This window comes from Lacerta agilis, chromosome 14 (assembly GCF_009819535.1).
Source record: "Lacerta agilis isolate rLacAgi1 chromosome 14, rLacAgi1.pri, whole genome shotgun sequence".
Classification (NCBI taxonomy): domain Eukaryota; kingdom Metazoa; phylum Chordata; class Lepidosauria; order Squamata; family Lacertidae; genus Lacerta; species Lacerta agilis.
Window position 1 is genome coordinate 25,557,882 of NC_046325.1, and position 20,628 is coordinate 25,578,509.

The following is a 20,628-nucleotide window of genomic DNA, read 5'->3' on the forward strand; positions in this document are numbered from 1 at the left end:
AAGGCACACAGGAAGAACACAGAGGAGTTGTTCTGTATGCTCCAAAGCTAAATATTTAGGAACACTGAAAACGCAAGGTGCTTCAGTTTCAAAATAATGGTTTGCAAGTTCTGTTACATACCTTGGAACCTGAAGAAAAAGACAGTTGAAGTTACTCCAAAAAAAGATATTTCAGCACTCCAAATTATTTGCCTGTGTACATGCACAGAAAATAGCAGCTCTAGCTGAAAGGCAACACATGGAGATCTGTATTGATCATTGTAATTCATCCCTAATTATTATTGTATACCGGTAATTGTAAGATTATTGTATGATCTTTTAAAAAATCTGTGTATTGATTTTGTATGATATTGAACAAACCTAAGTATATAATCTCCCCTCCCACCTTTTAATTATTGTACAATCTTAGAAGGGGGGTGTGACTGTGGGGTGTGTGTGGTTGTGACTCATGAAGGGACCCTGCATTTCTGAACTTGCCACTACACTACTACACATAACTAACTGTAAGATGCAGTCTGAAACATGTTATAGATTACCAGTAATCCAGCTCAAATGTGCCCACCCCACTCCTCTGCTGAGCGGGGAGGAAATAAGCCACAGTTTAGCATTATATGTGAATCGACACTTGCAGTTCATTTCTCTCCATCTGCCAATTTGCACATGATATTACGCCATTGCTGTGGTTTGCTTATTTCCAGCTTGACAAAGGGAGGAGCAAGGTGGGAGCTGTTTGAACAGTTCCTCCTTGTTGATGTCATTGGATAAAAAGTGCTGTATAAGGGCAAAGGATTTCATTATCTCAGAACTCTTGAAACTCTCAATCTATAGGTTCAACAGGATGAATGAAAGGGGCTAAGACTACCCTAGACTCCCCTCCTTCTATGTATATAGTTCATGGATGTCACAGCACAGGTTGTTAGTTTATGATGCAAGAGAGAGGGGGGAGGTGATCAAAACAATGAATGTCACCCTTTGTTTGCCCTTCCCATTATGTGGTCTTCTGTGCTACCACCAAGTAAATGGTTGCCCCCCCCCCGACTGCCTTCATTGAAAGTGCACTTTATATTAGGGGCAGGGAACCTGTGGCCCAGTGGATGTTGCTAGACTACATCTCCCATCATCCCAGAGGCTGTATGGAAATAGATATATGAGAGTTGAAGTCCAGCAATATCTGGAGAGCCCCCGGGCCCCCAAACTTGTGTGATAACTTTGGTGTTTCTTATAGACTTTTGGCTGACCCAGCTGGACTGGATAGAATGCAGCTTGGATGTGAGTTGAAAATCAAGAAATCAGGCCAAGGCTAAATCTCCATTAAATTTAGTTTTTACTGAAGGCTTTGAAAAACAGTAATTATAATGGTGCTTCTAGGGGGAAAGCAAGGTTTTAAAGCTGCTTTAGCAGTTAAGCAACTAGGATATGAAACATGGTAAAACACATCCATTTAAATCTTGTCTACAATGTTTTCCTACTTAAGCAAAGCTCAAGAACTGAAGCAGTTAACTTCAGCTCATCCTAATTCTTTGGCAGTGCAGTTTTCAGACTACTTGTTTAGATCAGTTTCTTTTATCACTGTAATCTGGGTCTTCTGCAACTCTCAGCATCCTGGCTTTTTTGGTTTTTATCTTTTTGAATGGACTTCCTATCTGCTTGTCAGTTTCACTTATAAGCAATATTCCATTCAATCAGTAGTGCAATAGAGTATTGCTAAATTTCTAATTTGTATAAGGTTTCTCTTTGTAGTTTACCTTCCATGAACTTTTTGACACCCCCCCCCCCACTTGGAACAGCTTCTAAATTCCAAATCACCCAATACCTGAACAGAAGGCAACCATTTTATAACTAAACACAAAATGGCTGGAGCTTAGTTTTTTCCACACACATTTGGAATCATAGGAAATAACCAAATCCTATTTAGAATAGACCCATAGAAACCAATGAACCTAAGTTAGTAATGTCCATTATTTCCAGTGGCTTTATTCTCGGTAGGAGTACTATTAAAACACCTCGCATAAATTGTGTCAGTTTATAAATTAATTATAACAAAATAAATTGCCAGATAATCTTAGTAAGGTGCTTATCTGTTTGTACCAACTCTGCCATGAAGCTCTTATTTTTATATTAAACTATATTATAAAAATAGTTCCTTTGACAATGATCTATGCCTATGGCAGAGTTAAGTAATGCGCAGCCCCTCAGTCTGAATGTAGGCCATGAAATCATGATGTAGCTGTCATGTAGAGGGAAAAGGGCAATTTTATAAACTTTATTGTTGCACAGCTAAATATAATAGGCCAAAATGATAAAAGAAGGAAATTAAAAATCCTTGAGGCTAATTCTGCCCTGAACTCCTTTGGGATGAAGGACAGGATAGAAATTTAATAAATAAATATTACTTCTTTTGCTGATCCTTGCATAATCTGCTTTAAAAATGCTGCCAATTTTCAGAGAGATCTTGACCTTGTTTTAAAGTACAAACTTAGGAGTCCTTTCTATAATTAAACTTGCTTTTCTACTCTAAATGCCTGACAAAAACTGATTTTGTGAGTGTAGTGACTTGATGCAAGTAAGTGAATTCCCTTTTCCTCTGGCTCATTCTCGTAGAAGAACCAGTTGATTCCAGCTACCATTTTATTGACATTAAGTGAGTCATATGATCCTATACGCAACCATGAATGAATCTTCAGTAACATGAGATTTCAGAGAAAAATTATTTTGGGCTGACTCTAAAGTAGGTTGTGCGTTCATGCTTACAGCATGTGTATCTATAAATGGTTTTTCATTCTAAATATAAAGCTTATTTCGTAACATTTTTGAGAAAGAAGAAGAAGAAGAGTTTGGATTTGATATCCCGCTTTATCACTACCCTAAGGAGTCTCAAAGCGGCTAACATTCTCCTTTCCCTTCCTCCCCCACAACAAACACTCTGTGAGGTGAGTGGGGCTGAGAGACTTCAGAGAAGTGTGACTAGCCCAAGGTCACCCAGCAGCTGCATGTGGAGGAGCGGAGACGCGAACCCGGTTCACCAGATTATGAGTCTGCCGCTCTTAACCACTACACCACACTGGCTCTCTTGGGATTAATTGAATTGAAATTGAATTGTATCCCAGAAGTCCAGTGGCCACCTCTGAGTGAATGTCACACTTGTTGGGACCACTAATATGATGTGCCTGACCTGGTGAATAGCAGCAACCAAATACAAATCAGTGGCCTACTTAACGGACTACCTTTCATGCAGGATAGGTAGAGATTAGGGTGGCAATGAGCAGATCCACACCATACATTTAAAGCACATTCAATGCATATAACCCCTCCCCTAAAGAATTCTGGGAACTCTAGTGTCACACTCAGAGCTGTAATGTGCTGGGGGGGGGGAGAGAAGGGGGGAATAGAAGGGGGCAGACACCCAGGGAAAAAAGATTTAGCAATCATGCACCCCCACACACCATTGCACCCAATTGTGTTTTGACTCTACATGATTTTGGCATTATGCCCTAGCTCTAGAATGTAACCCCACGTAAGCTGTGGGTCTACTGTATTTATTTTTGTTCAGTTGCATTATGTCTCAATTTGTTTCTGTACCTATAGATTAGCATCTGCAAATTTTATGGAAATATGCCATTCTGTCCATTTTTAGTGATACAGTTTCCACCCTTTGTGTGTGTGTAACTAGTGTGTTGCTAGTAACTATCCTAGTAGATGTGGGTGGAGATTGACATTATATGACATTTTTGCCACTAGCTTTGCTGATGTTCTAAAGTTCATCACAACTGGGGCTGAGACTGTAAATGAGCTACTTACTGTACTGTATAGAACAAGTTTTTATTTAGGGGCCGACATTCTGTTAGCAATAATGTTACTTTTGTGGCAACTTTGTTGGCTCCCCAAAGCAGGGGTCGGCAAGGTTTACCTCACCTGGGCCGGTTCACTCTAGCAGAGAGCCCTCTGGGGGCTGGATTGCACGCGTGCGTGAGTGTGCGTTCCCGCAGTTTCCGCCGTCTGCGTCTGCGCAGACACGATTTTCAGCACCGCGGAAGTGAGTCCCTGCTCCACGCTGCGCCAGTTTAGCGCAGCGTACGGGGACTCGTTGAGTGGGCGGCTTGGTTCGGGGGCGGCTCGTGGGCCGGTTAAACAACCCCTGTGAGCCGCTTGTGGCCCATGGGCCTTCTGTTGCCTACCCCTGCCCCAAAGCCTTTGAGATAAAATTATGTCTTATTTGGGGATTCCTTATCCTGCAATCTCCAGCCTTTTCACTTAGTAGTACAGTACATATCCAGTTCCACAGCAGGAATAGGAAATGGAATGTCACAGGGATAGGCTAGAAAAAGGGATTCTTTTAAAAAGAAACTTTTTTTATTTTTTCTTTCCTCCAAAGAGCTCAGGGCAGCATGCATGGTATTTCCCTCCTAATTTTATTCTTACAATCATGTGAGGAAGTCAGTCCAGGAGATTGGCCCAATAAACTTATGGGTGAGCAGAGATTTGAACAGAGGCCTCTCTGGTCCCTACTCTTCCACTACTAGTAAGGAGTTGTAGCATAGAGCAGAACTAGAACTAATACCGGACTAAATTAGTGCTGATTAATCCCAAGAGACATGTACTGACCCATCTTTAATGGGAAACAAAGAACAGCTTTTAGAATGTTCATTCCCATGCCAGGCCACTTCACCAGTTATCTATGCCCCATTGTAGTCTTCACAGATCACTTCAACTGTAGAAAGTTAAATGTGTAAAAAACAATATAATGTGGTTACTTTTAGTAATACTGTAAAGGAATACTCTCAATAATTCTGTCTAACAAACAAAGCAAAAGCAATCCGTTCCTTAGATTGTTTTTTGTTTCTTTAGGCAAAATTATCCCTTTTCCAAAGAGCAGTTTCTTCCTCCTGCCGGAAGTAATGTGCAAATGAAGGAGAAAAGCAATAGGCTTTTGGAGCAGAACATTGCAATATCATCTGGAATGGCTCAAGTCATACGCTGCCATAAGCATTATGGAAGCATGGTTGTGACTCTGCTCCAACTAAAGTCCAGATTGGCATTCTATTATTTATTTAGTGGGTTTCTATCCTGCTTTTTTGAACTGAGTTCTCAAAGTGGCTTACGATGTAACAAAATGCAGTTAATACATTAAAAGCTCCAAACCTTTTTTGGGGTGGGGAAACCAGTCTGTCTGATGTCTTCACCCCCTTTCTATCATATGTTGTTTTTTTTAGTTGTCTGTAATAAAGTGGACAATGCTCTTAATCAAAGAAGATCAGGGAACCAGAAGCAATGCACCTTAAATCAGTGTGTCAAGTTGATAGCTTAAAAATGAACAATTAATGCCTTATTCTGCCATTTAAAAATGCAGTTCTGAAAAATAGATGTAGGTTAGGGGTAAGGCAGTTCAAATGATGTTTGTGGAAGCCTCATAAGCTATATATCAAACTGAGATTAGATTTTTATGTTCAAGAAAGAAAACAGAGAATCTCAAGAAGTCATTTCATACTAGAATGTCAATTCACACAAAGTGTAATGAGCATCTCTAATTCTTCCAACTGCCTGTAATAAAATTAAAGCATGCAAGTGCATGTGTAGTTTGGTTTTTTTTAATGAATTGGGAGCACTAAATTAGTTCAATGCTGATTATTCCTCATTGCTATTGAGTACCAGCATTTTGCATCCACTTCTGGCCTGTCATATGCACAGAATTGTCCTATGAAAATTATGGCCTACCATATTATGTTTATTATAATGCCACAAGAGCTAGGAATAATGGTTAACTATGAGAAAGTGCTCAGATCCAGCTAAAGTTGGTTATGATTGACTAAGGCTGCAGATTGTTCTCAAAGGTTTCATACACTGTATTCACCTCACAGAGCTACAATTCCCAATGTGTTTAACCTATAATTCCCAAGATTCTTCGGAGGAAGTCATGTGCTTTAAATATACAGTATGTGGTGAACATGTGAAATGGGTCTAGTCTGAAAACAACTGTTTTCTGGAGGCATTGCACTTGAAAGTTGGGATGGACAAATCTGACAGTTTCTGATCTGTCAGGTTTGTTTTTTATGTTTTTTATGTTTTATGTTTTTATGTTTTTATCCATAATTTCATGCTATTTCTGCATTAATCCTCTCAAAATGCATATTTATGTTTGTGTGTGTTCTCAAAGTATATATTTAAATATGTATTCTGAGATAATTTTTAAATTGCTGAGATGCATTGCAATGTTTGGAGAAGTGTAAAATCCAATAGATTGCTGAATTCTGATCCGCACAGTAGTCTGAGGTACTATATTTCTTATTATCATTTATGAAAACTGAATTCTTCTAGCATTCATATCTCAGAGGGGGAGCATATCCTCAATTCATTGTAACAAAAATGTTTTGTGTGCATCTAATTCTTGCTGATTGGTCAGCATGACTGGTTGCTTGCATTTTGTAGGCTTCCCCCCTCTTGCTTAGTGTTTTTGTGTTTTGTTCTATAAATTTCCAGTAATACAACTGTCTTGAGTGATTAATTATAATAAAGGGTGATCTGGAAGATTGACAGATGATCAGCTAGACAATTAAATTATTCATTTGTATGTGCAGAGTACACAGTGGTGGGAGGCAGTAGTTTATGTATAGAAGCATATTTCAGAGCTGTATGCATTCCCACACAAAATATAACTGCTATCTTGTAATTTAGATTTGGCCTTAAAGTACAACTATCAGTATGCTTCTCTTGTTCATGTATAAAATAACCACACACTCCAGTCTGTTCTATTTGAAGCCTAATTTCAGTGAGGGGAGAGGATCTAGTGGTGTCAGGAAAGGCCCTTGTGGGCATAACTGCACTCACAGTTCCTAGAATGGAAATTGCACTCTGTCACTATCTGAGGGCCAAACTATATGTGATGCTAAATGTGTAGAAGTGTATTAAGTACTAGGTGCTGTGCCTTTGCTTGGCAACTCTACCTTACCCCCAATCCTCCTCAAAGCCATGTACCCTTCTCAATACTTCTCACCAAACCTACCACCTTCCTTTGCCCCTTGCAAAGATAACCCAACAAGTCCAAGCTTACTATGACAGCCACCTGATACACTCATACCCTTGCTGGGTTATCTTTGCATTTCTAACCTCTGCTGCGGTGATTTCCCTAACACCAGCATCCATGAATATAGCTAGGACTGGCCAGAGGCATCAGGCAGCAGGAGAACATGACAGTGGAATGTCTTTGGGAGCAGGGAGGTGATGTTTTACATATTTATTCCTTCATCTTTAATTTATAATCTGATTCTGTTAACATATCTTTATATGTTGGCCAATTGCCTTTCATATATCCTCTGTAACTTTAATGTCTCCTGTGCACTTTCTTCCTTACCCAGCTAACATACAGTGAGAAAGCATGGTGTTTCACTCAAGGCATTAGACCAAGGTTAAATGGAACAGTTAATTTAAAGAGAATTTATTTTACTCTCAGATTTTAAAATGAAAACTTAAAACCTTTTTCAAATTTCAGCCTTCAAATTTAACCACTTCCCCTCTTGCATAGCTGTGAAATACATGGTTGTTTTTAATTTGTTTGCTTCTCCTATCAATAGTTTCCAGTGACATTCCATTTAAGAACAGCAAGAAGAGTGCCAACATGATAATATGATATATATCGTTACAGTGGTTTATTTTAAGCAGGCAATTGCTACCCCTCACCCCCATCTAACTTGAATGTCTTGTGAAATTAAGCGCACATTTAGTTTTATTCTTCTGTATCAAACTGATAAAAACTTTTGTAACATTTTTTGGAGGGAGTCCAGAAAGTATACCTTCTGACTTCCAAACGTTTTTGTATCTGATTTAGGACATATTTTAATTGCATAATAAACAACACTGCAGGAGACAGCATACAAAGTAGCAAAAAACGAGGCTTGAGGATGCTATTAATTAGAAGGTGTAATTCTGTATTTGTTGCTGGACTTTCATTTATGTTTCCAAAGAGTAGATTGATACTCTGCTTACACATCTGAAAAACTAATGCATAGAAAACATGTTGGGGGGGGGGAGCTAGAACTTGTGTGAAACACAATGCCATGTCATGCAAAATAATACCATGTCATGTGAAATTGGTGGTATTTTTATTGTGAAAACATGCACCGCTCCATTCCTAAAGCTACCAGGGAAGCTTGGAGTTTGTTGTTGTTGTTGTTTAGTCGTTTAGTTGTGTCCGACTCTTCGTGACCCCATGGACCAGAGCACGCCAGACATTCCTGTCTTCCACTGCCTCCCACAGTTTGGTCAAACTCATTTTAGTAGCTTCTAGAACAACATTGTCTAACCATCTCGTCCTCTGTCATCCCCTTCTCCTTGTGCCCTCCATCTTTCCCAACATCAGGGTCTTTTCCAGGGAGTCTTCTCTTCTCATGAGGTGGCCAAAGTATTGGAGCCTCAGCTTCAGGATCTGTCCTTCCAGTGAACACTCAGGGCTGATTTCCTTCAGAATGGATAGGTTTGATCTTCTTGCAGTCCATGGGACTCTCAAGAATCTTCTCCAGCACCATAATTCAAAAGCACCGTAATTTAGAGTTTAGCTTAGGCCTAGAGTTAGAATTCTCTATTTCTGCAAAACTGAGGTTTCAAATTGCATAATTGCTTGCTATCATAGTCATAATGTCTCACTATGGATTTACTTGAAATTGGGAATTCCCCATCACCTCCAGCATAGCTTTATAGAATCTATGTTGTAGATGCATAACTGGTAGCTTTTGGGCCTCACTGAGTCTCACTGATTGGGAGAATATGGTACTGCTTCTTTCCTCCCATGTGTTATGAATAAGACTGACCCAAAGGCTTCTGCAGCATCACAGCAGTTGATGGAATTATCTCTCATTTCTGAATGAGCCAGCTGCATTCTTCACCATGGGAGAATGAATACTATGTAGAAAAATTATTGGAGGTAGTGGTGGGAAAATGCTAAGACCTTATGGCTGGATGAGCTCCTGCTCTAGAACACTAAATGAAACCTTTATCCCACCATCTACTAAACTAAAGAACCTGGCCTTTGGTACTCTTTGGTGTGTGTTTGTGTGTGTACGTGTACAGCCTATTATGTCAGGTGTGAGGCAGGTGAGTGTGGTTTGGGGGAAAATACTTCATGGGCTAAATGGGGAGAGGTGGTGGGCCAAATTTGGTCCACAGACCAGAGGCTTCCTATCCTGTATCTTAAGGGTGCCAGTAGCAAAGAAGGGTGATAATGATGTTTGCAGAGATCTGGTTGTTTGGTATGGATTTAGGTAGTCACAATTTTGGAGTAAGATGGATGATGAGCATGTATTGCAAAAGGAGGCAGGAGCTACAGAAGAAGGCTTGCTTTTTAAACTTTACTGACATTCTGCAATAATCTACTCTTTATTTTCAAATTACACCAAAACTTTATTGCTATGGTCAATAACCAGTACTACTATTCATTTTCTAGATAACCTTTGTGACAAGATGGCTGACCAGCACCAGGATTTCAATATGACAGATGACCATTTGGTGAGCCAAGCTAGATGGAACCAGACAGGTGAGCCCGATCGGGTGGGAGACAGGAAGGAGCTTCTTCCACAGGATGGAATCCAGGATGTTGGTTCACAGTTTGGAGAAAGGCTGTATGTGGGGATGGAGCCTGGAAGTATAAATGGGTTAAGGAAAGGTTAGTCATGAATCCTAGTCAAAGCTACTATTGTGCATGTTTATGCCACTTGCTGCCAACTTTGCTGCTTAAATGTCAGTTTACTAACAAGGAACTTAAATAATTGCTGTTTAAGATGGTTATATTTATTTAGTAAATATCCATACCACCCTTCATCCAAGGATTACAGGTTTGCGTGGACAGGCGGAGTCCCCCAAACCCCAGGCGACCCCTGAGCGGAATAATGACACAAGACAACGTGCTATGGGATTAAAATTGGCCACAGCTTTATTAAGATTCAGATGTAGGGAGACCTTGGCTCAGGCATTGGGTGTTTATCCTTCCCAGCCCCCAGCTGGGAATCTGGGAAACTTCAGGGTTATCCAGAATGTGTGGGGATTGGGCTGGCTCTGGAGAACATATGTTCAAGCAGAGAACCTGCCCCCTGTTCGCTGTCGCTGGAGGGGGAGGGCAATGACAACTTCTCAGCGTATGGTCAATGCCTCTCCCCTAGACCCCTTTAACGGGGAACCCTGGTATTGCCGCCACACTGGGGGCATGGGGTCACTGCCCCACCCCCCCCACCCCCATTTAGGAAGATGACTAAAGGATTCCGCCCAAAGCTTTTTCTCCAAGCATCCTTGTCCCTTGAATATTATGTTAAACTCTGGTCTGGGCTACGTGTGACATGTCTCTGTGTAACATAATGTATACCTCTGTGCATGTATGTATTTGTGTGTATTTCAGAATTTGGAAAACTGTTTCTCTTAGACTTCACTTACTATGTGAAGAGAGATATTCTACAGTTACAAAACACCATATTTTCTCCGTGGACTTTTTTTTTTTAAGCAATGTAGTTGTCATTTTTCTGAAACCTTGAAGAATAGTTCTACCCCCCCCCCCCAGATATCAGGGGTTGCCTCTTCTTAGTGTGCATTCAGGTGTTTTGCATTGTTTCCTTCAGTGTTATCTGTAATACAGTGGTACCTCTGGTTACATACTTAATTCGTTCTGGAGGTCCATTCTTAACCTGAAACTGTTCTTAACCTGAAGCACCACTTTAGCTAATGAGACCTCCCGCTGCCACTGCGCCGCCAGAGCACGATTTCTGTTCTTATCCTGAAGCAAAGTTCTTAAACTGAAGCGTTATTTCTGGGTTAGCGGAGTTTGTAACCTGAAGCGTATGTAACCCGAGGTACCATTGACTGGTTGTTGAAAGCTTCAAGGAATATCAGTGCCAGTACTCATCACTTAGCAAAGTTGATTAAGCCACCGTCCCATAGAACATCAAAAGTGGTATTGTGCATGCTTGGAAGTAAGCTCAACTCAAATCAGCGGGAGCATCCAAGTACATTTCATACTGGATGGATAACAGAGTACAATCTTAAACCAATCAGTTTGTGTACCCAGAAGCAAGGAGTAAATTGGCACCAAGTGCCAGAGATATCTATAAACATAGTAGTATATGAATTGAGGTTCAGTATTTTGTCAGTTGCCAGCCAGATGCTCCAAGGAATTCCAAAAGCAAAACTTGAAGGTAGTATTTATTTAATAGGTATAATGTAATCTGCTTGTGGAAATCATTTCCCCATAACTACCTGTTTTCAGTACCACTTCACTGTAACATTGTCTATGGCACATGTGCAACTGCTGTACACGGACAGACCACAGGTCTAACCAGCCCAGCATTGTCTACTGCAGCTCTCTGTGGTCCCAAGGGACCATTTGCATACACAGCATATGCTGCACCACACTAAACTATGAGTCCTCCCATTAACCCAGGACTCACACATACAAGTGAGATCTGCTGGGGTGAAGCTGCTCGGAATGGTTAATTCCTTTTAATTGCTGTGGAAGTTCTAGAGAAGGGTTGGGGGACCTGCCAGGTTTCCCCATTTGGGCTGCCAGGCTGTTTTCCCCAAACTATGCCCACCTGCCCCACACCTGATGTCATATGTGATGTCAGATGTGCAGCAGGCAAAGATGTGGCCACAATAATCCGGGTTGAACTACGTGTGCATCTTGCTTGATTTGTTTGCAGCAGCTTGGGATCCACCGCAGTGGTTTATTTTTCAGCTTTGCTTTTAGATGTTGCCGGGCTTCAGTCATTTCCCCAGGAGATGATTAGTTATTATCAGTATTTCTTAGAGTGGTGAATGGCACTGTTTAGTGGGAAGAAACTCCAATTTCTTGGAGTATCATCTGTGCAACAAGTTGAAACATCAAGAGTGTTCATGGAGGCATTCTGAGTTGCAGATATGTACCAGATTATAGAATTCCTTCTCCCTAGTTGAGCTTGATCCCTGCTGCCTTCAATAGTGCTTATCTCCTCCTCAAGCAAGCCATGTTAATGCAAAGAGTGAGAAGATGCCCCCCCTTTCTCACTAATTCTTGCACCCACACATACTCTCCCTCTCTCTCACACACAATCCCTCCCAGTGTCAACTCTGGTGAATAACATGGGATAATTGCCGCCTCTTAATCTTGGACAAAAACCTGTAACTTATCAAACTGCATCTCCCCCCTCTCAGCTGAGTTTGTGACAGTAACAATTATCTATGGATTGATAGACCTCTAAGGGCAGCCCCCATTTGCCTCAGATGGCCTCAACTCTTTGTAATAAGACAGTGCTCTAGTGTCTGGAGCTTAGCTCACACAGTCAGTCCAAAGACCTATGGTTCTCATAACAGTGCAAAACTTAAGAAGCAATGTTCTTTGTATAATGGAAAGTCCTTGAAACATTGTGGTGATAGCTAAGGAGTGAGTTTGCCACTCAGGATGAGGCAGACCTAATGATTCGATCCAGGATATGAGGAGGAACAAGGCATAAGGAGTATAGCAGTGGATTTCATGGTGAAAACAAATACAGAAATGGTTGGACACAGTATTAAACATATATGGGAGGCATGGCTCAGCCTTGACTTTTATGCTCATGGCAGGATCTTTCCAGACTGATTTGTTATGGGACATGGCAGCAAAAGTCTGATGACTATTCTGTCCTCTACCCCCTATGAAATCAGTAATAATACCACAGGAAAGGCACAGAGTAGCTGGGAAAACTCAGCCAGATGGTCGGGGTACAAATAAATCATCATCATCATCATCATCATCATCATCATCATCATCATCTGTGAGAGTTGGTTACATCACCTGCTAGAAAATGTTTACCTTGGGCTACTGTGGGATTATTTACTACTGAAGACTTTATCTCTGACTAGTGTGAGGAGCAGCAGAAGAGAGTTGTAGAAATTAGTTTATAGCTAGCTCAAGCCAGTTTTAGAATTGCTTAAAGGAGCCTCTTCAAAAACAGTGTGCACTTTTGTATCCTCTGTGCCAAGCTTTCTTTCTTTCTTTGTTTGTTTGTTTGTTTGTTTTGTAAAAAAGCACCCAATAGAGAAATACAGCTGAGATCTCAATTGTGGGGGATGTTCCTGTTGATGCCTAGGAAGAATAACAACCTGTCTTTTCTCTACTTAAAACAGAAATAATAAGATGCAATAAAAACAGCAAAGATACCTAGCCAGCAAATAAAACTTTTAACAGCAGTAGCAGTAAAATATATAACATGAGCAGAAGGATTACATACCAATTATGGCAAGGCCAAGCTATACAGTACACCCTCAAAAGCCATAAAGACTTCCTAAGCATGAATTCTTAATTCTGTGGTGGAAGGCCAGCAAGCAGGAAACAAAAAGAACTTTCCTAGCCGGTGTGTTCAAAAGTCTGGGCCTGACACAAGAAAAAGCCCACTGACTCCTTCAAACCAAATGTCTGTTTGAAAGCAAGGAAAGGTCTCTGTAGAGGACCTTTGTGTGTAGTCAGGCTCATACAGAAGGAAGTTACCCTTCACATATCCACTGTGCCCTTATGTAGTTACCTTTTTAATCTCCGAAATAGCAGTAGATAGATATGACAGATATGTCATAATTAGTACATTTATCTGTCCTCTTCAATAGAACTCAAGATGGTGTTGCCAGGGAGGCTCCCACACAGGCACTGACTAGACATAGACTTGATCAGTTGCTGCTTGAGGTGCCTTCAGGCCGTGATGTCTCCATAGCATCAGGACTGTTAACCTCACAGTTAATCAGAGCTCAGGATGCATTTTGGCTTAACTTCCTTGTTGTTTTCAATCCACTTCATTTTGAAATATCAAATCCTTGACCTTTTCACTTGGAGAAATATGCAGTATGTGGGAGCTTTCCTTCTGTTCCATACAGAAACTTCTTAATGATCTCTCTTAATGGAACTATTTAGTTGTTAGTGCAAATAGGAGGAGAAAGTGAGGGTATTCTTGCAGTCCTTTCACCTTCCACCATTTGCACATATAAATAAAGTACCCATTGACTTCCTCTTCAGCTGACTTTGCCTCCATGTATAGGCTCTGGGCATTGCCTCCCAAACCACATGCATTACTACAAATATTTCCATGCTGTTGTGATTTTTATGCACGTCACCAATTTATTGTGATTGTCCAGAGCCACTTGGAAAGGTAAGCAACTTCAATTTTCTCTCTGTGCAGTTTTGGTTCTCTTGGACTTAGAATTATGGGGTGGGGTCTAGTAACTTTTAGTTGTAACCGCAGCCTGCCTTTGTCTACTTTCTGGCTCATGATTCTTGTCCATTTCCAACATTCAGTCATTAGGGCTGCCTCCTGATACAGGAGAGAAAATCAAGTCATCTTTATATCGTACAGGTATAAAGGAATTGATAAAAGTTCTGAAAAGTCTGTTATGTCAGCAGAGAGACTAAAAAAATGAGGTCCTCAGTAACACTTTCTCAAATTCTTCTCAGTAGACACTCTGCATGTCACCCAAGCCCACATATCTAAGCACACCCCAAATTCTTCTCCTCTTCAGCCAGTAACATCTTTTGGGAGACTAAAGAGGCTCAGATCCTGAAGAAAATAGAGAATTATGTCCCCAAACGCTGCCACAATTCAAGCTCATTTTTGTCACTGTCCTTTATGCATAAATTGTAGGAGGTTGTGGATTCCTGCTCTTCAGGACACCTTATTACAAAAAGTAGATATTTACCTCTTGATTCTAAAAAGTGGGAATTGGCAAATTCCTGACAACAGTGACCAACTGGTGATGAATGACTTATTTACCTTTACAGAATAAATTGCTCTGAACATTTTTGCTTGCTTTCTTATATAAAGAACACCTATTACTGTCATGCTCTAGTATTTGGAAGTACACTTTCATGCAAAGCAAGGCATAGCCCACAAAACTCTTAAAATGGTAGTAGTAATGATCTGAACCTAGTACTGACAGGGGGGGGGAAATCTGTCAACTTTGGACTTCTTGACTTCTTGCTTTCATTTTTGTTGTCAGTTGATGCACCTCACTGATCAGTTGCTTTTAACAGCTTCACCTTAGTTGCTTTGATGCTGCCACTGAAACTTGAATTTGGCGTTTTCTAGTCCTGCCTTTTCTTGCTAATGCCTGATATTTCTGCTAGATGACGGTCACATATGCATGCACACTCTTTGCATTATGAAGATGAATTCAAGCACATTTTGCACCAAGGACAGGCCATACTCCAAAACTGATCTCCTTTTGCTGAGTGCTGAATGTGTGTATTTCCAGGCTCTCCCCTCCAGATACCAGTTGATGATGGATCTGATGAACCAGAGTCTGATGCTTCTGATGCTAAGAGTACCCCAACTGTGGAAGGTGGGAACTCTTTGTCTCGTTACTTTGAAATTCACAGCAGTCAGCACTTTATTTTTCAGAAGTGCACCGATATGTTTCCCTCCCAAATAAGCAGAGACTTTCTTTCATTGTTGCTTCCAATTTTAAATTATCTGTATTTAGTTTTGACAGTTGCCGACACAAGAACCACTATACATAGGATAAACTGCTTTCCTACTTCCTCAAATCCAGCATGTCTACGCTCAGCCAAATTATATATTCAAGGTCCTTGATAGGTTGTTAGATTTTTACTTTCTTTTAACAATTATTATCCAGTAAGAAATTAAACAGAAAAACTTTGTTAGCAGGAAGGCCCTTTCCAGCCCACTGAAGAAAATTCAGACTGTAGCCACTTTCTCTTAAGGCTCTGTCTATACTACTGGTTTACCCCCAGTCATTGCCAAACTGAACTTGATTTCACGAACTCTGGTCTTCCTGCAGCATATACACTGTAAATTTCTAAGCATGGTAGGGATTTGTATTGTATGTGAGCTTAACTAGATTGCTGTCTTACATACTGCAAACAAACTGATGATGTGCTAGTCATTTATGAGCTGAAAGAAATATTGTTCATTAATACATTATAATCTAGAAATCATTCTTGCGCACCATAGGTGAGTGGATGGGTAGTTAAAAACCTACTTGCATGGTTAAGAGTAGAGTATACTGTTTGAAGTAGGATAAATTTCCACACTATAATTTAAAAGTTAGTCATATGGCAGAATCCCAATTTCTCTCTCTCTAATTGTGCCACATTTGCCTGTTAACTTTAGCCCTTTATCTTATCGAAATACATGCAAAATTGCAGCCTCTCTCTTCTGTTCCTCGTCTAAACTGAGCACATTTGTAGCATAAGATTGTCCTGAATCCAGTGCAATGGGAAATTCCTAGGTGAGGATGGCCGAGTTACTCAACCTGATTTGGGAGTAGGCAAAATGTAGGTGACAAAAATTGATAGAGGGGGAAAGCCACGAAAATAATGCAAGTCAACTCTTGGCCAGAATGACTCAAGGTAACCTGTAGTGTATGCATGTCCTTATTGGTGTATTTAAAGCTACATTTAAAAAATATTGAAATGAAACTTGGTGGCGTTTTTTGTGGGAGAGGGAGAATTAAATTATTTTTCTCTTTTGGGCTGGAAATGCTCTTGAAGATTCAGATATAAAAAGTGTTCTACACTTATAACTACTTGTTCCATTAGATATTATTTTTTGGTAACATTGTAACCTGTGAAACTTGGCAAGTAGAATCTTTTAGATTGGGCATCTTGAAGAATAATTAAATCCATAAGGTAAGCAATTTTCTAAATGTTCTTTTGGCGACAACCAAATGCACACAATTTTGGCAACAAATATCAAAAGATTGAACAATACAAAAAACTGAAGCAAATTTATTTGTAACCATATCCTTAGAACATCATCAAACATAAATATTTTGAAGGATATAAGACATTTTGAGCTCCTGGCATCAGTAGCATTAGGGAAATCAACAAAAAAGGGGAAAAAATCTTATAAAAATTATTCACTCTGAAGATCTTTAGCTGAAGAAGGACAATGGATCTATGTGCCAGTCCTTTGAAAAGGGCGAAAATAGCTAACATAATAATAGTTTATCACTTGTTTGTTACTCTGGGCTCCTTTGGGAGCAAGGGCAGGATATAAATTTAATAAATAAGCCAGTCAAGTCAACTTTGCTGTCTCTAGATCTCTTCTCTCAGAAAAAAATGGAGGTAAAAGTAAAAAAAAAAAATCTCCTTGTACTTGCATTGTCTGTCTCATTGTTTGTCCTGTCTATGTACTGTCTCTTGTCTTAGCTTGAGTGAAAAAGTGGGTTAAGGAGTTGGTAGTGGAGCATAAATTGTATACTCTGTAACTTGCCATGAGTCAAGGCCTTTAACATCACTAACCTACCCAAGAAAACAGACACTGCACATGCTTGGGAAGTTTCTGGTGTCATCTTTCATATTTCTGCCACCAGACTTAGTGGTGAACCCTCTGTTCTTTGTATGGCCACTTTCCTATTATGATCACAAACCTATGCCACATGTGCCAGGGCTCAATTTAGGTATCCCCTTTATCTGGAAGAAGCAAAAATGTGTCCATGAAAGTCTGCCACCTACAAACCTCTGGATGACTCCATCAGCTGATAAGTAAACATGGGGGGGGGGGAGAGAACTACACATTTTAACTTCAAGGAGGTGGAATGAATTGAACAGGGGTCTTGGATGTGAGCTTCAGGGTCAAATTCCTTTTCAAGCTTGCAGTTTGTGTGGCTTTGAGCAATAATTAGTATGCAGATTTATATCCCAAAACTTTTAGGTTTAATTGGCTCTTGTTTCTGGATGCAAACCCCATCCTCATCTCATCTGAAGAAAACATGGTACATGACTGCCTTTGAGTTGCCGTTTTTCTACAGCAGGCTATTACTCCATTTTCTTAAAGTAGCTAATATATGAAGAATTTTGTTTTGCAGTGCTTTTAAAGTGACAGTTGCTTCATTTTGCGTTTTTGTTTCAGATGCTACTGCTCCATTAGTGGAGGAGAGAGTGCATGAGAATCGAAATGCGACTCGCCAGTATGCAGAGATACCTGAAGGAAATACAGGTGAGGCCTCTTATGAAGAAAATGGTATGAAGAAAAGAATGAAATAGGGCCTCTTCACACATTACCAAATTCTTTCCTGGTATGTTTAGTATATATGTGCTTTGCATTAGTTATTAATAGCACACACACCTACAAATTACACTATTAAGGTCCATGTGGGAAGACATCTTTTGCTGTGTTTTAAGGGGAGATCTCAATATTTACACATGTGTGCACCATTTATAACTGATGCAAAATTTGTGTATTCTGTTTGTGTATATGTATGTATCATCGTTACATCCCCCTCTTACTTTATAAAGCTGAGTCAGTTTACATGAGGCTCCAAATGATCAGGTGCACACTTGCTTAGTTTGAGCACCATTGCTACTGCAGGGTCCTCCATACCATTTACTGTTATGCATTCCTTGCTTCCCTGAGTGAGGAAAGAGTACAGGGCAGGTCTACAGAGTTTCATTTCTGAAATGAGAAAACACAATATACTTATAATGTGTCTGTAATGTTTGTTCTTCTTTGCAGTCACACAAGTGGGTTGTGTACCTGTAGGGAGCAAGATCTCAAAATAAATAGTGCTTCAGAAAACAGGAGCTGGCCCTTGCTCTCTTTTCTTAAATGAGTGGACCTTAAGCTATGAATGAATCTCAGGAGACAGGCAAGTTCCTGTCCAGTTCTTTTTCGGTTGTTGCCTGAACAGCATCATAGAACATATTATCCTTTTGAGATTTTGGGAGGGTTTTTTCTTACTTTTCTCTCAAAATTAATCCAGACTAGTTCAGTTTTGTGGTTGCATTCAGTGTCAGAGTAGACCCATAGAAACTAATAGACACGATTGACTTAGTTGAATGCAGCCCATTGAAATTAATAGACCTAAGTCCTACCAAAAATAGACCCATTGAAATGAGTGAATCAACTCTGAGTAGGACTAACATTGAGTACTACCCAGTGGGCCATCTAAGAGTAAAATTTAGTTAGATACAACCACTTCTTTGTACACAATATCATTCCTTTCCTTTGTTCAGTGACTGCTAAGTTCCAAGTTTTCTCCTGATTCACCCTACCATAGGGCTGGCATTAACTAGGTGAGATACACAAAGTAGATTTGTGCTCTGTTGGTTTTATGTTCACTAGGTAAGCATGCAGGAACAGAGCCTCTCATCTAAACGCCTCATCTGACAGTGTGCTTTTATAGGCCTTTGATATCAACAAGTGGTCTAAAGATGATCATGAAGCTGCTTTTTGTTCCACCCTCCCTATATCTGAAAAAAATACTTTTTTTTTCTCAATATCTTTATTATTGGCCAACATACACTGTTGAATTGACTTTCCAGTTTAGGAGATGTGGTTTTTTATCTCTCTTTCATGCTGACACCTTGGCCCATATGCACTCCACTATTGAAAGGACAGGTCACACTTCAGCAGCACTTTCTTAGGCTACACCTTTGCCAGAGCTCTGCCAATCAGCTACCTGATCTACTTCATCAACTTTTATCACAGACCATGCTAACTATATCGGGGCCAGGACAAATACAACCCTTAGGAGAGTCAGCCTACATAATTGGTTCAATTGAGCTGCCTCCATCCACCTTTGGGTAGGTCATCTTGGTAATTTCCATATATGTGACTATGTGGAGCCCACAAATAAAAAGTCAAATTACTTCATGAGTGGGATAGCACTTGCCTGTCCCTTGAGGCATGTTCATCATGCAGGGTCTGCCCACTCAAAGGGAGAAAGCCAGTGTGAGCTCCTGGATTTCTAAAACTCTAGACATTTCTGAGATGTTGCTTTGTGCAGATGCAGAATCCATATGTTCTGATTGCACAGAAGACCACTCAAACATTAGTCACAAGTAAACAACTTGTCTTTCCATTTATAAATATAGAAGTGGCCTGGAAGCAGTAGACTGCTACAACAGGAAAAGCACTGATCCTTCATCGGTTTCTAAAAAGAACAACTACTTATGCCCCTATAAATCCCTTTAATTTCTCCCCATTTGATTATTTCAATTTAACTGAATTTGCAGCATTCTCTCTAAATTCAGACCCATTATAAGCAGTTTCTCTGCTTTTCCTGCTAGCTCTGATTTGTGTCATATTCCACAGGCTGGTTGGGGGGGGGGGGAGAGAGAGAGAGAGAGAGAGAGAGAGAGAATTTCAGACCATTACGGAAAACATCCCCAGTGACTAGGGAAGATTAATGTTCTTTTGACAAATCCCTGACCCCATCAAGTGACAATGTAGGCAGCAGCAATAATGATAGACTCAATAAAAATAATCAAGACAGTTCAAGCTCATAACAGTATTGTAAAAAACAGCCCCTGGAGACGGTCCTCTAGTTATGAAACAAATAACTGAGCCTTGTAAAATGTGTTCCATTAGAAACCAAGATAAATGGGCAGGTCAATCTTAACCATACCTTATGGAGGAAGCAGGGACTTGGGACTTGAAGGCCCCTCCCCCGGAATTTGGGGGTGGGGGGATTGACCAGTTCTATAGGTGTACTCCATACTGCTGTATGACTTTGTTAAGGCATGCACTAAATCTGAGGTTGAAGGAAAAAAAATCAAGAAGCTGCTTGTACCTCCTAGATATGCTTACTCCCATTGTTCTAAATGGGTATAGCCATACCTAGGTCTGCATAGTATCAGGCTGTTAACTATTTTGTAGGGAAGGATGCTCTCACTTTTGAGAAACTTCGAAATAAATT

The 20,628-nt window shown here is 40.2% G+C and overlaps 1 protein-coding gene across 21 annotated transcripts in view; it reads left to right on the forward strand.

Annotated features, from left to right (window-relative positions):
• MAPT (microtubule associated protein tau) overlaps positions 1-20,628 on the forward strand; it is a 76,452-nt gene that overhangs the window by 23,212 nt on the left and 32,612 nt on the right. For 12 of the 21 annotated variants that reach the window (XM_033169866.1, XM_033169867.1, XM_033169860.1 and 9 more), the window contains 3 exons: positions 9,431-9,649; positions 15,220-15,306; positions 17,841-17,927. In XM_033169866.1, the coding sequence (XP_033025757.1) occupies positions 9,448-9,649; positions 15,220-15,306; positions 17,841-17,927 (376 nt within the window). In that variant the 5' untranslated portion in view covers positions 9,431-9,447. The remainder of the gene's footprint in view (positions 1-9,430; positions 9,650-15,219; positions 15,307-17,840; positions 17,928-20,628) is intronic. The other 9 variants (XM_033169876.1, XM_033169874.1, XM_033169869.1 and 6 more) reach the window with 3 other exon arrangements.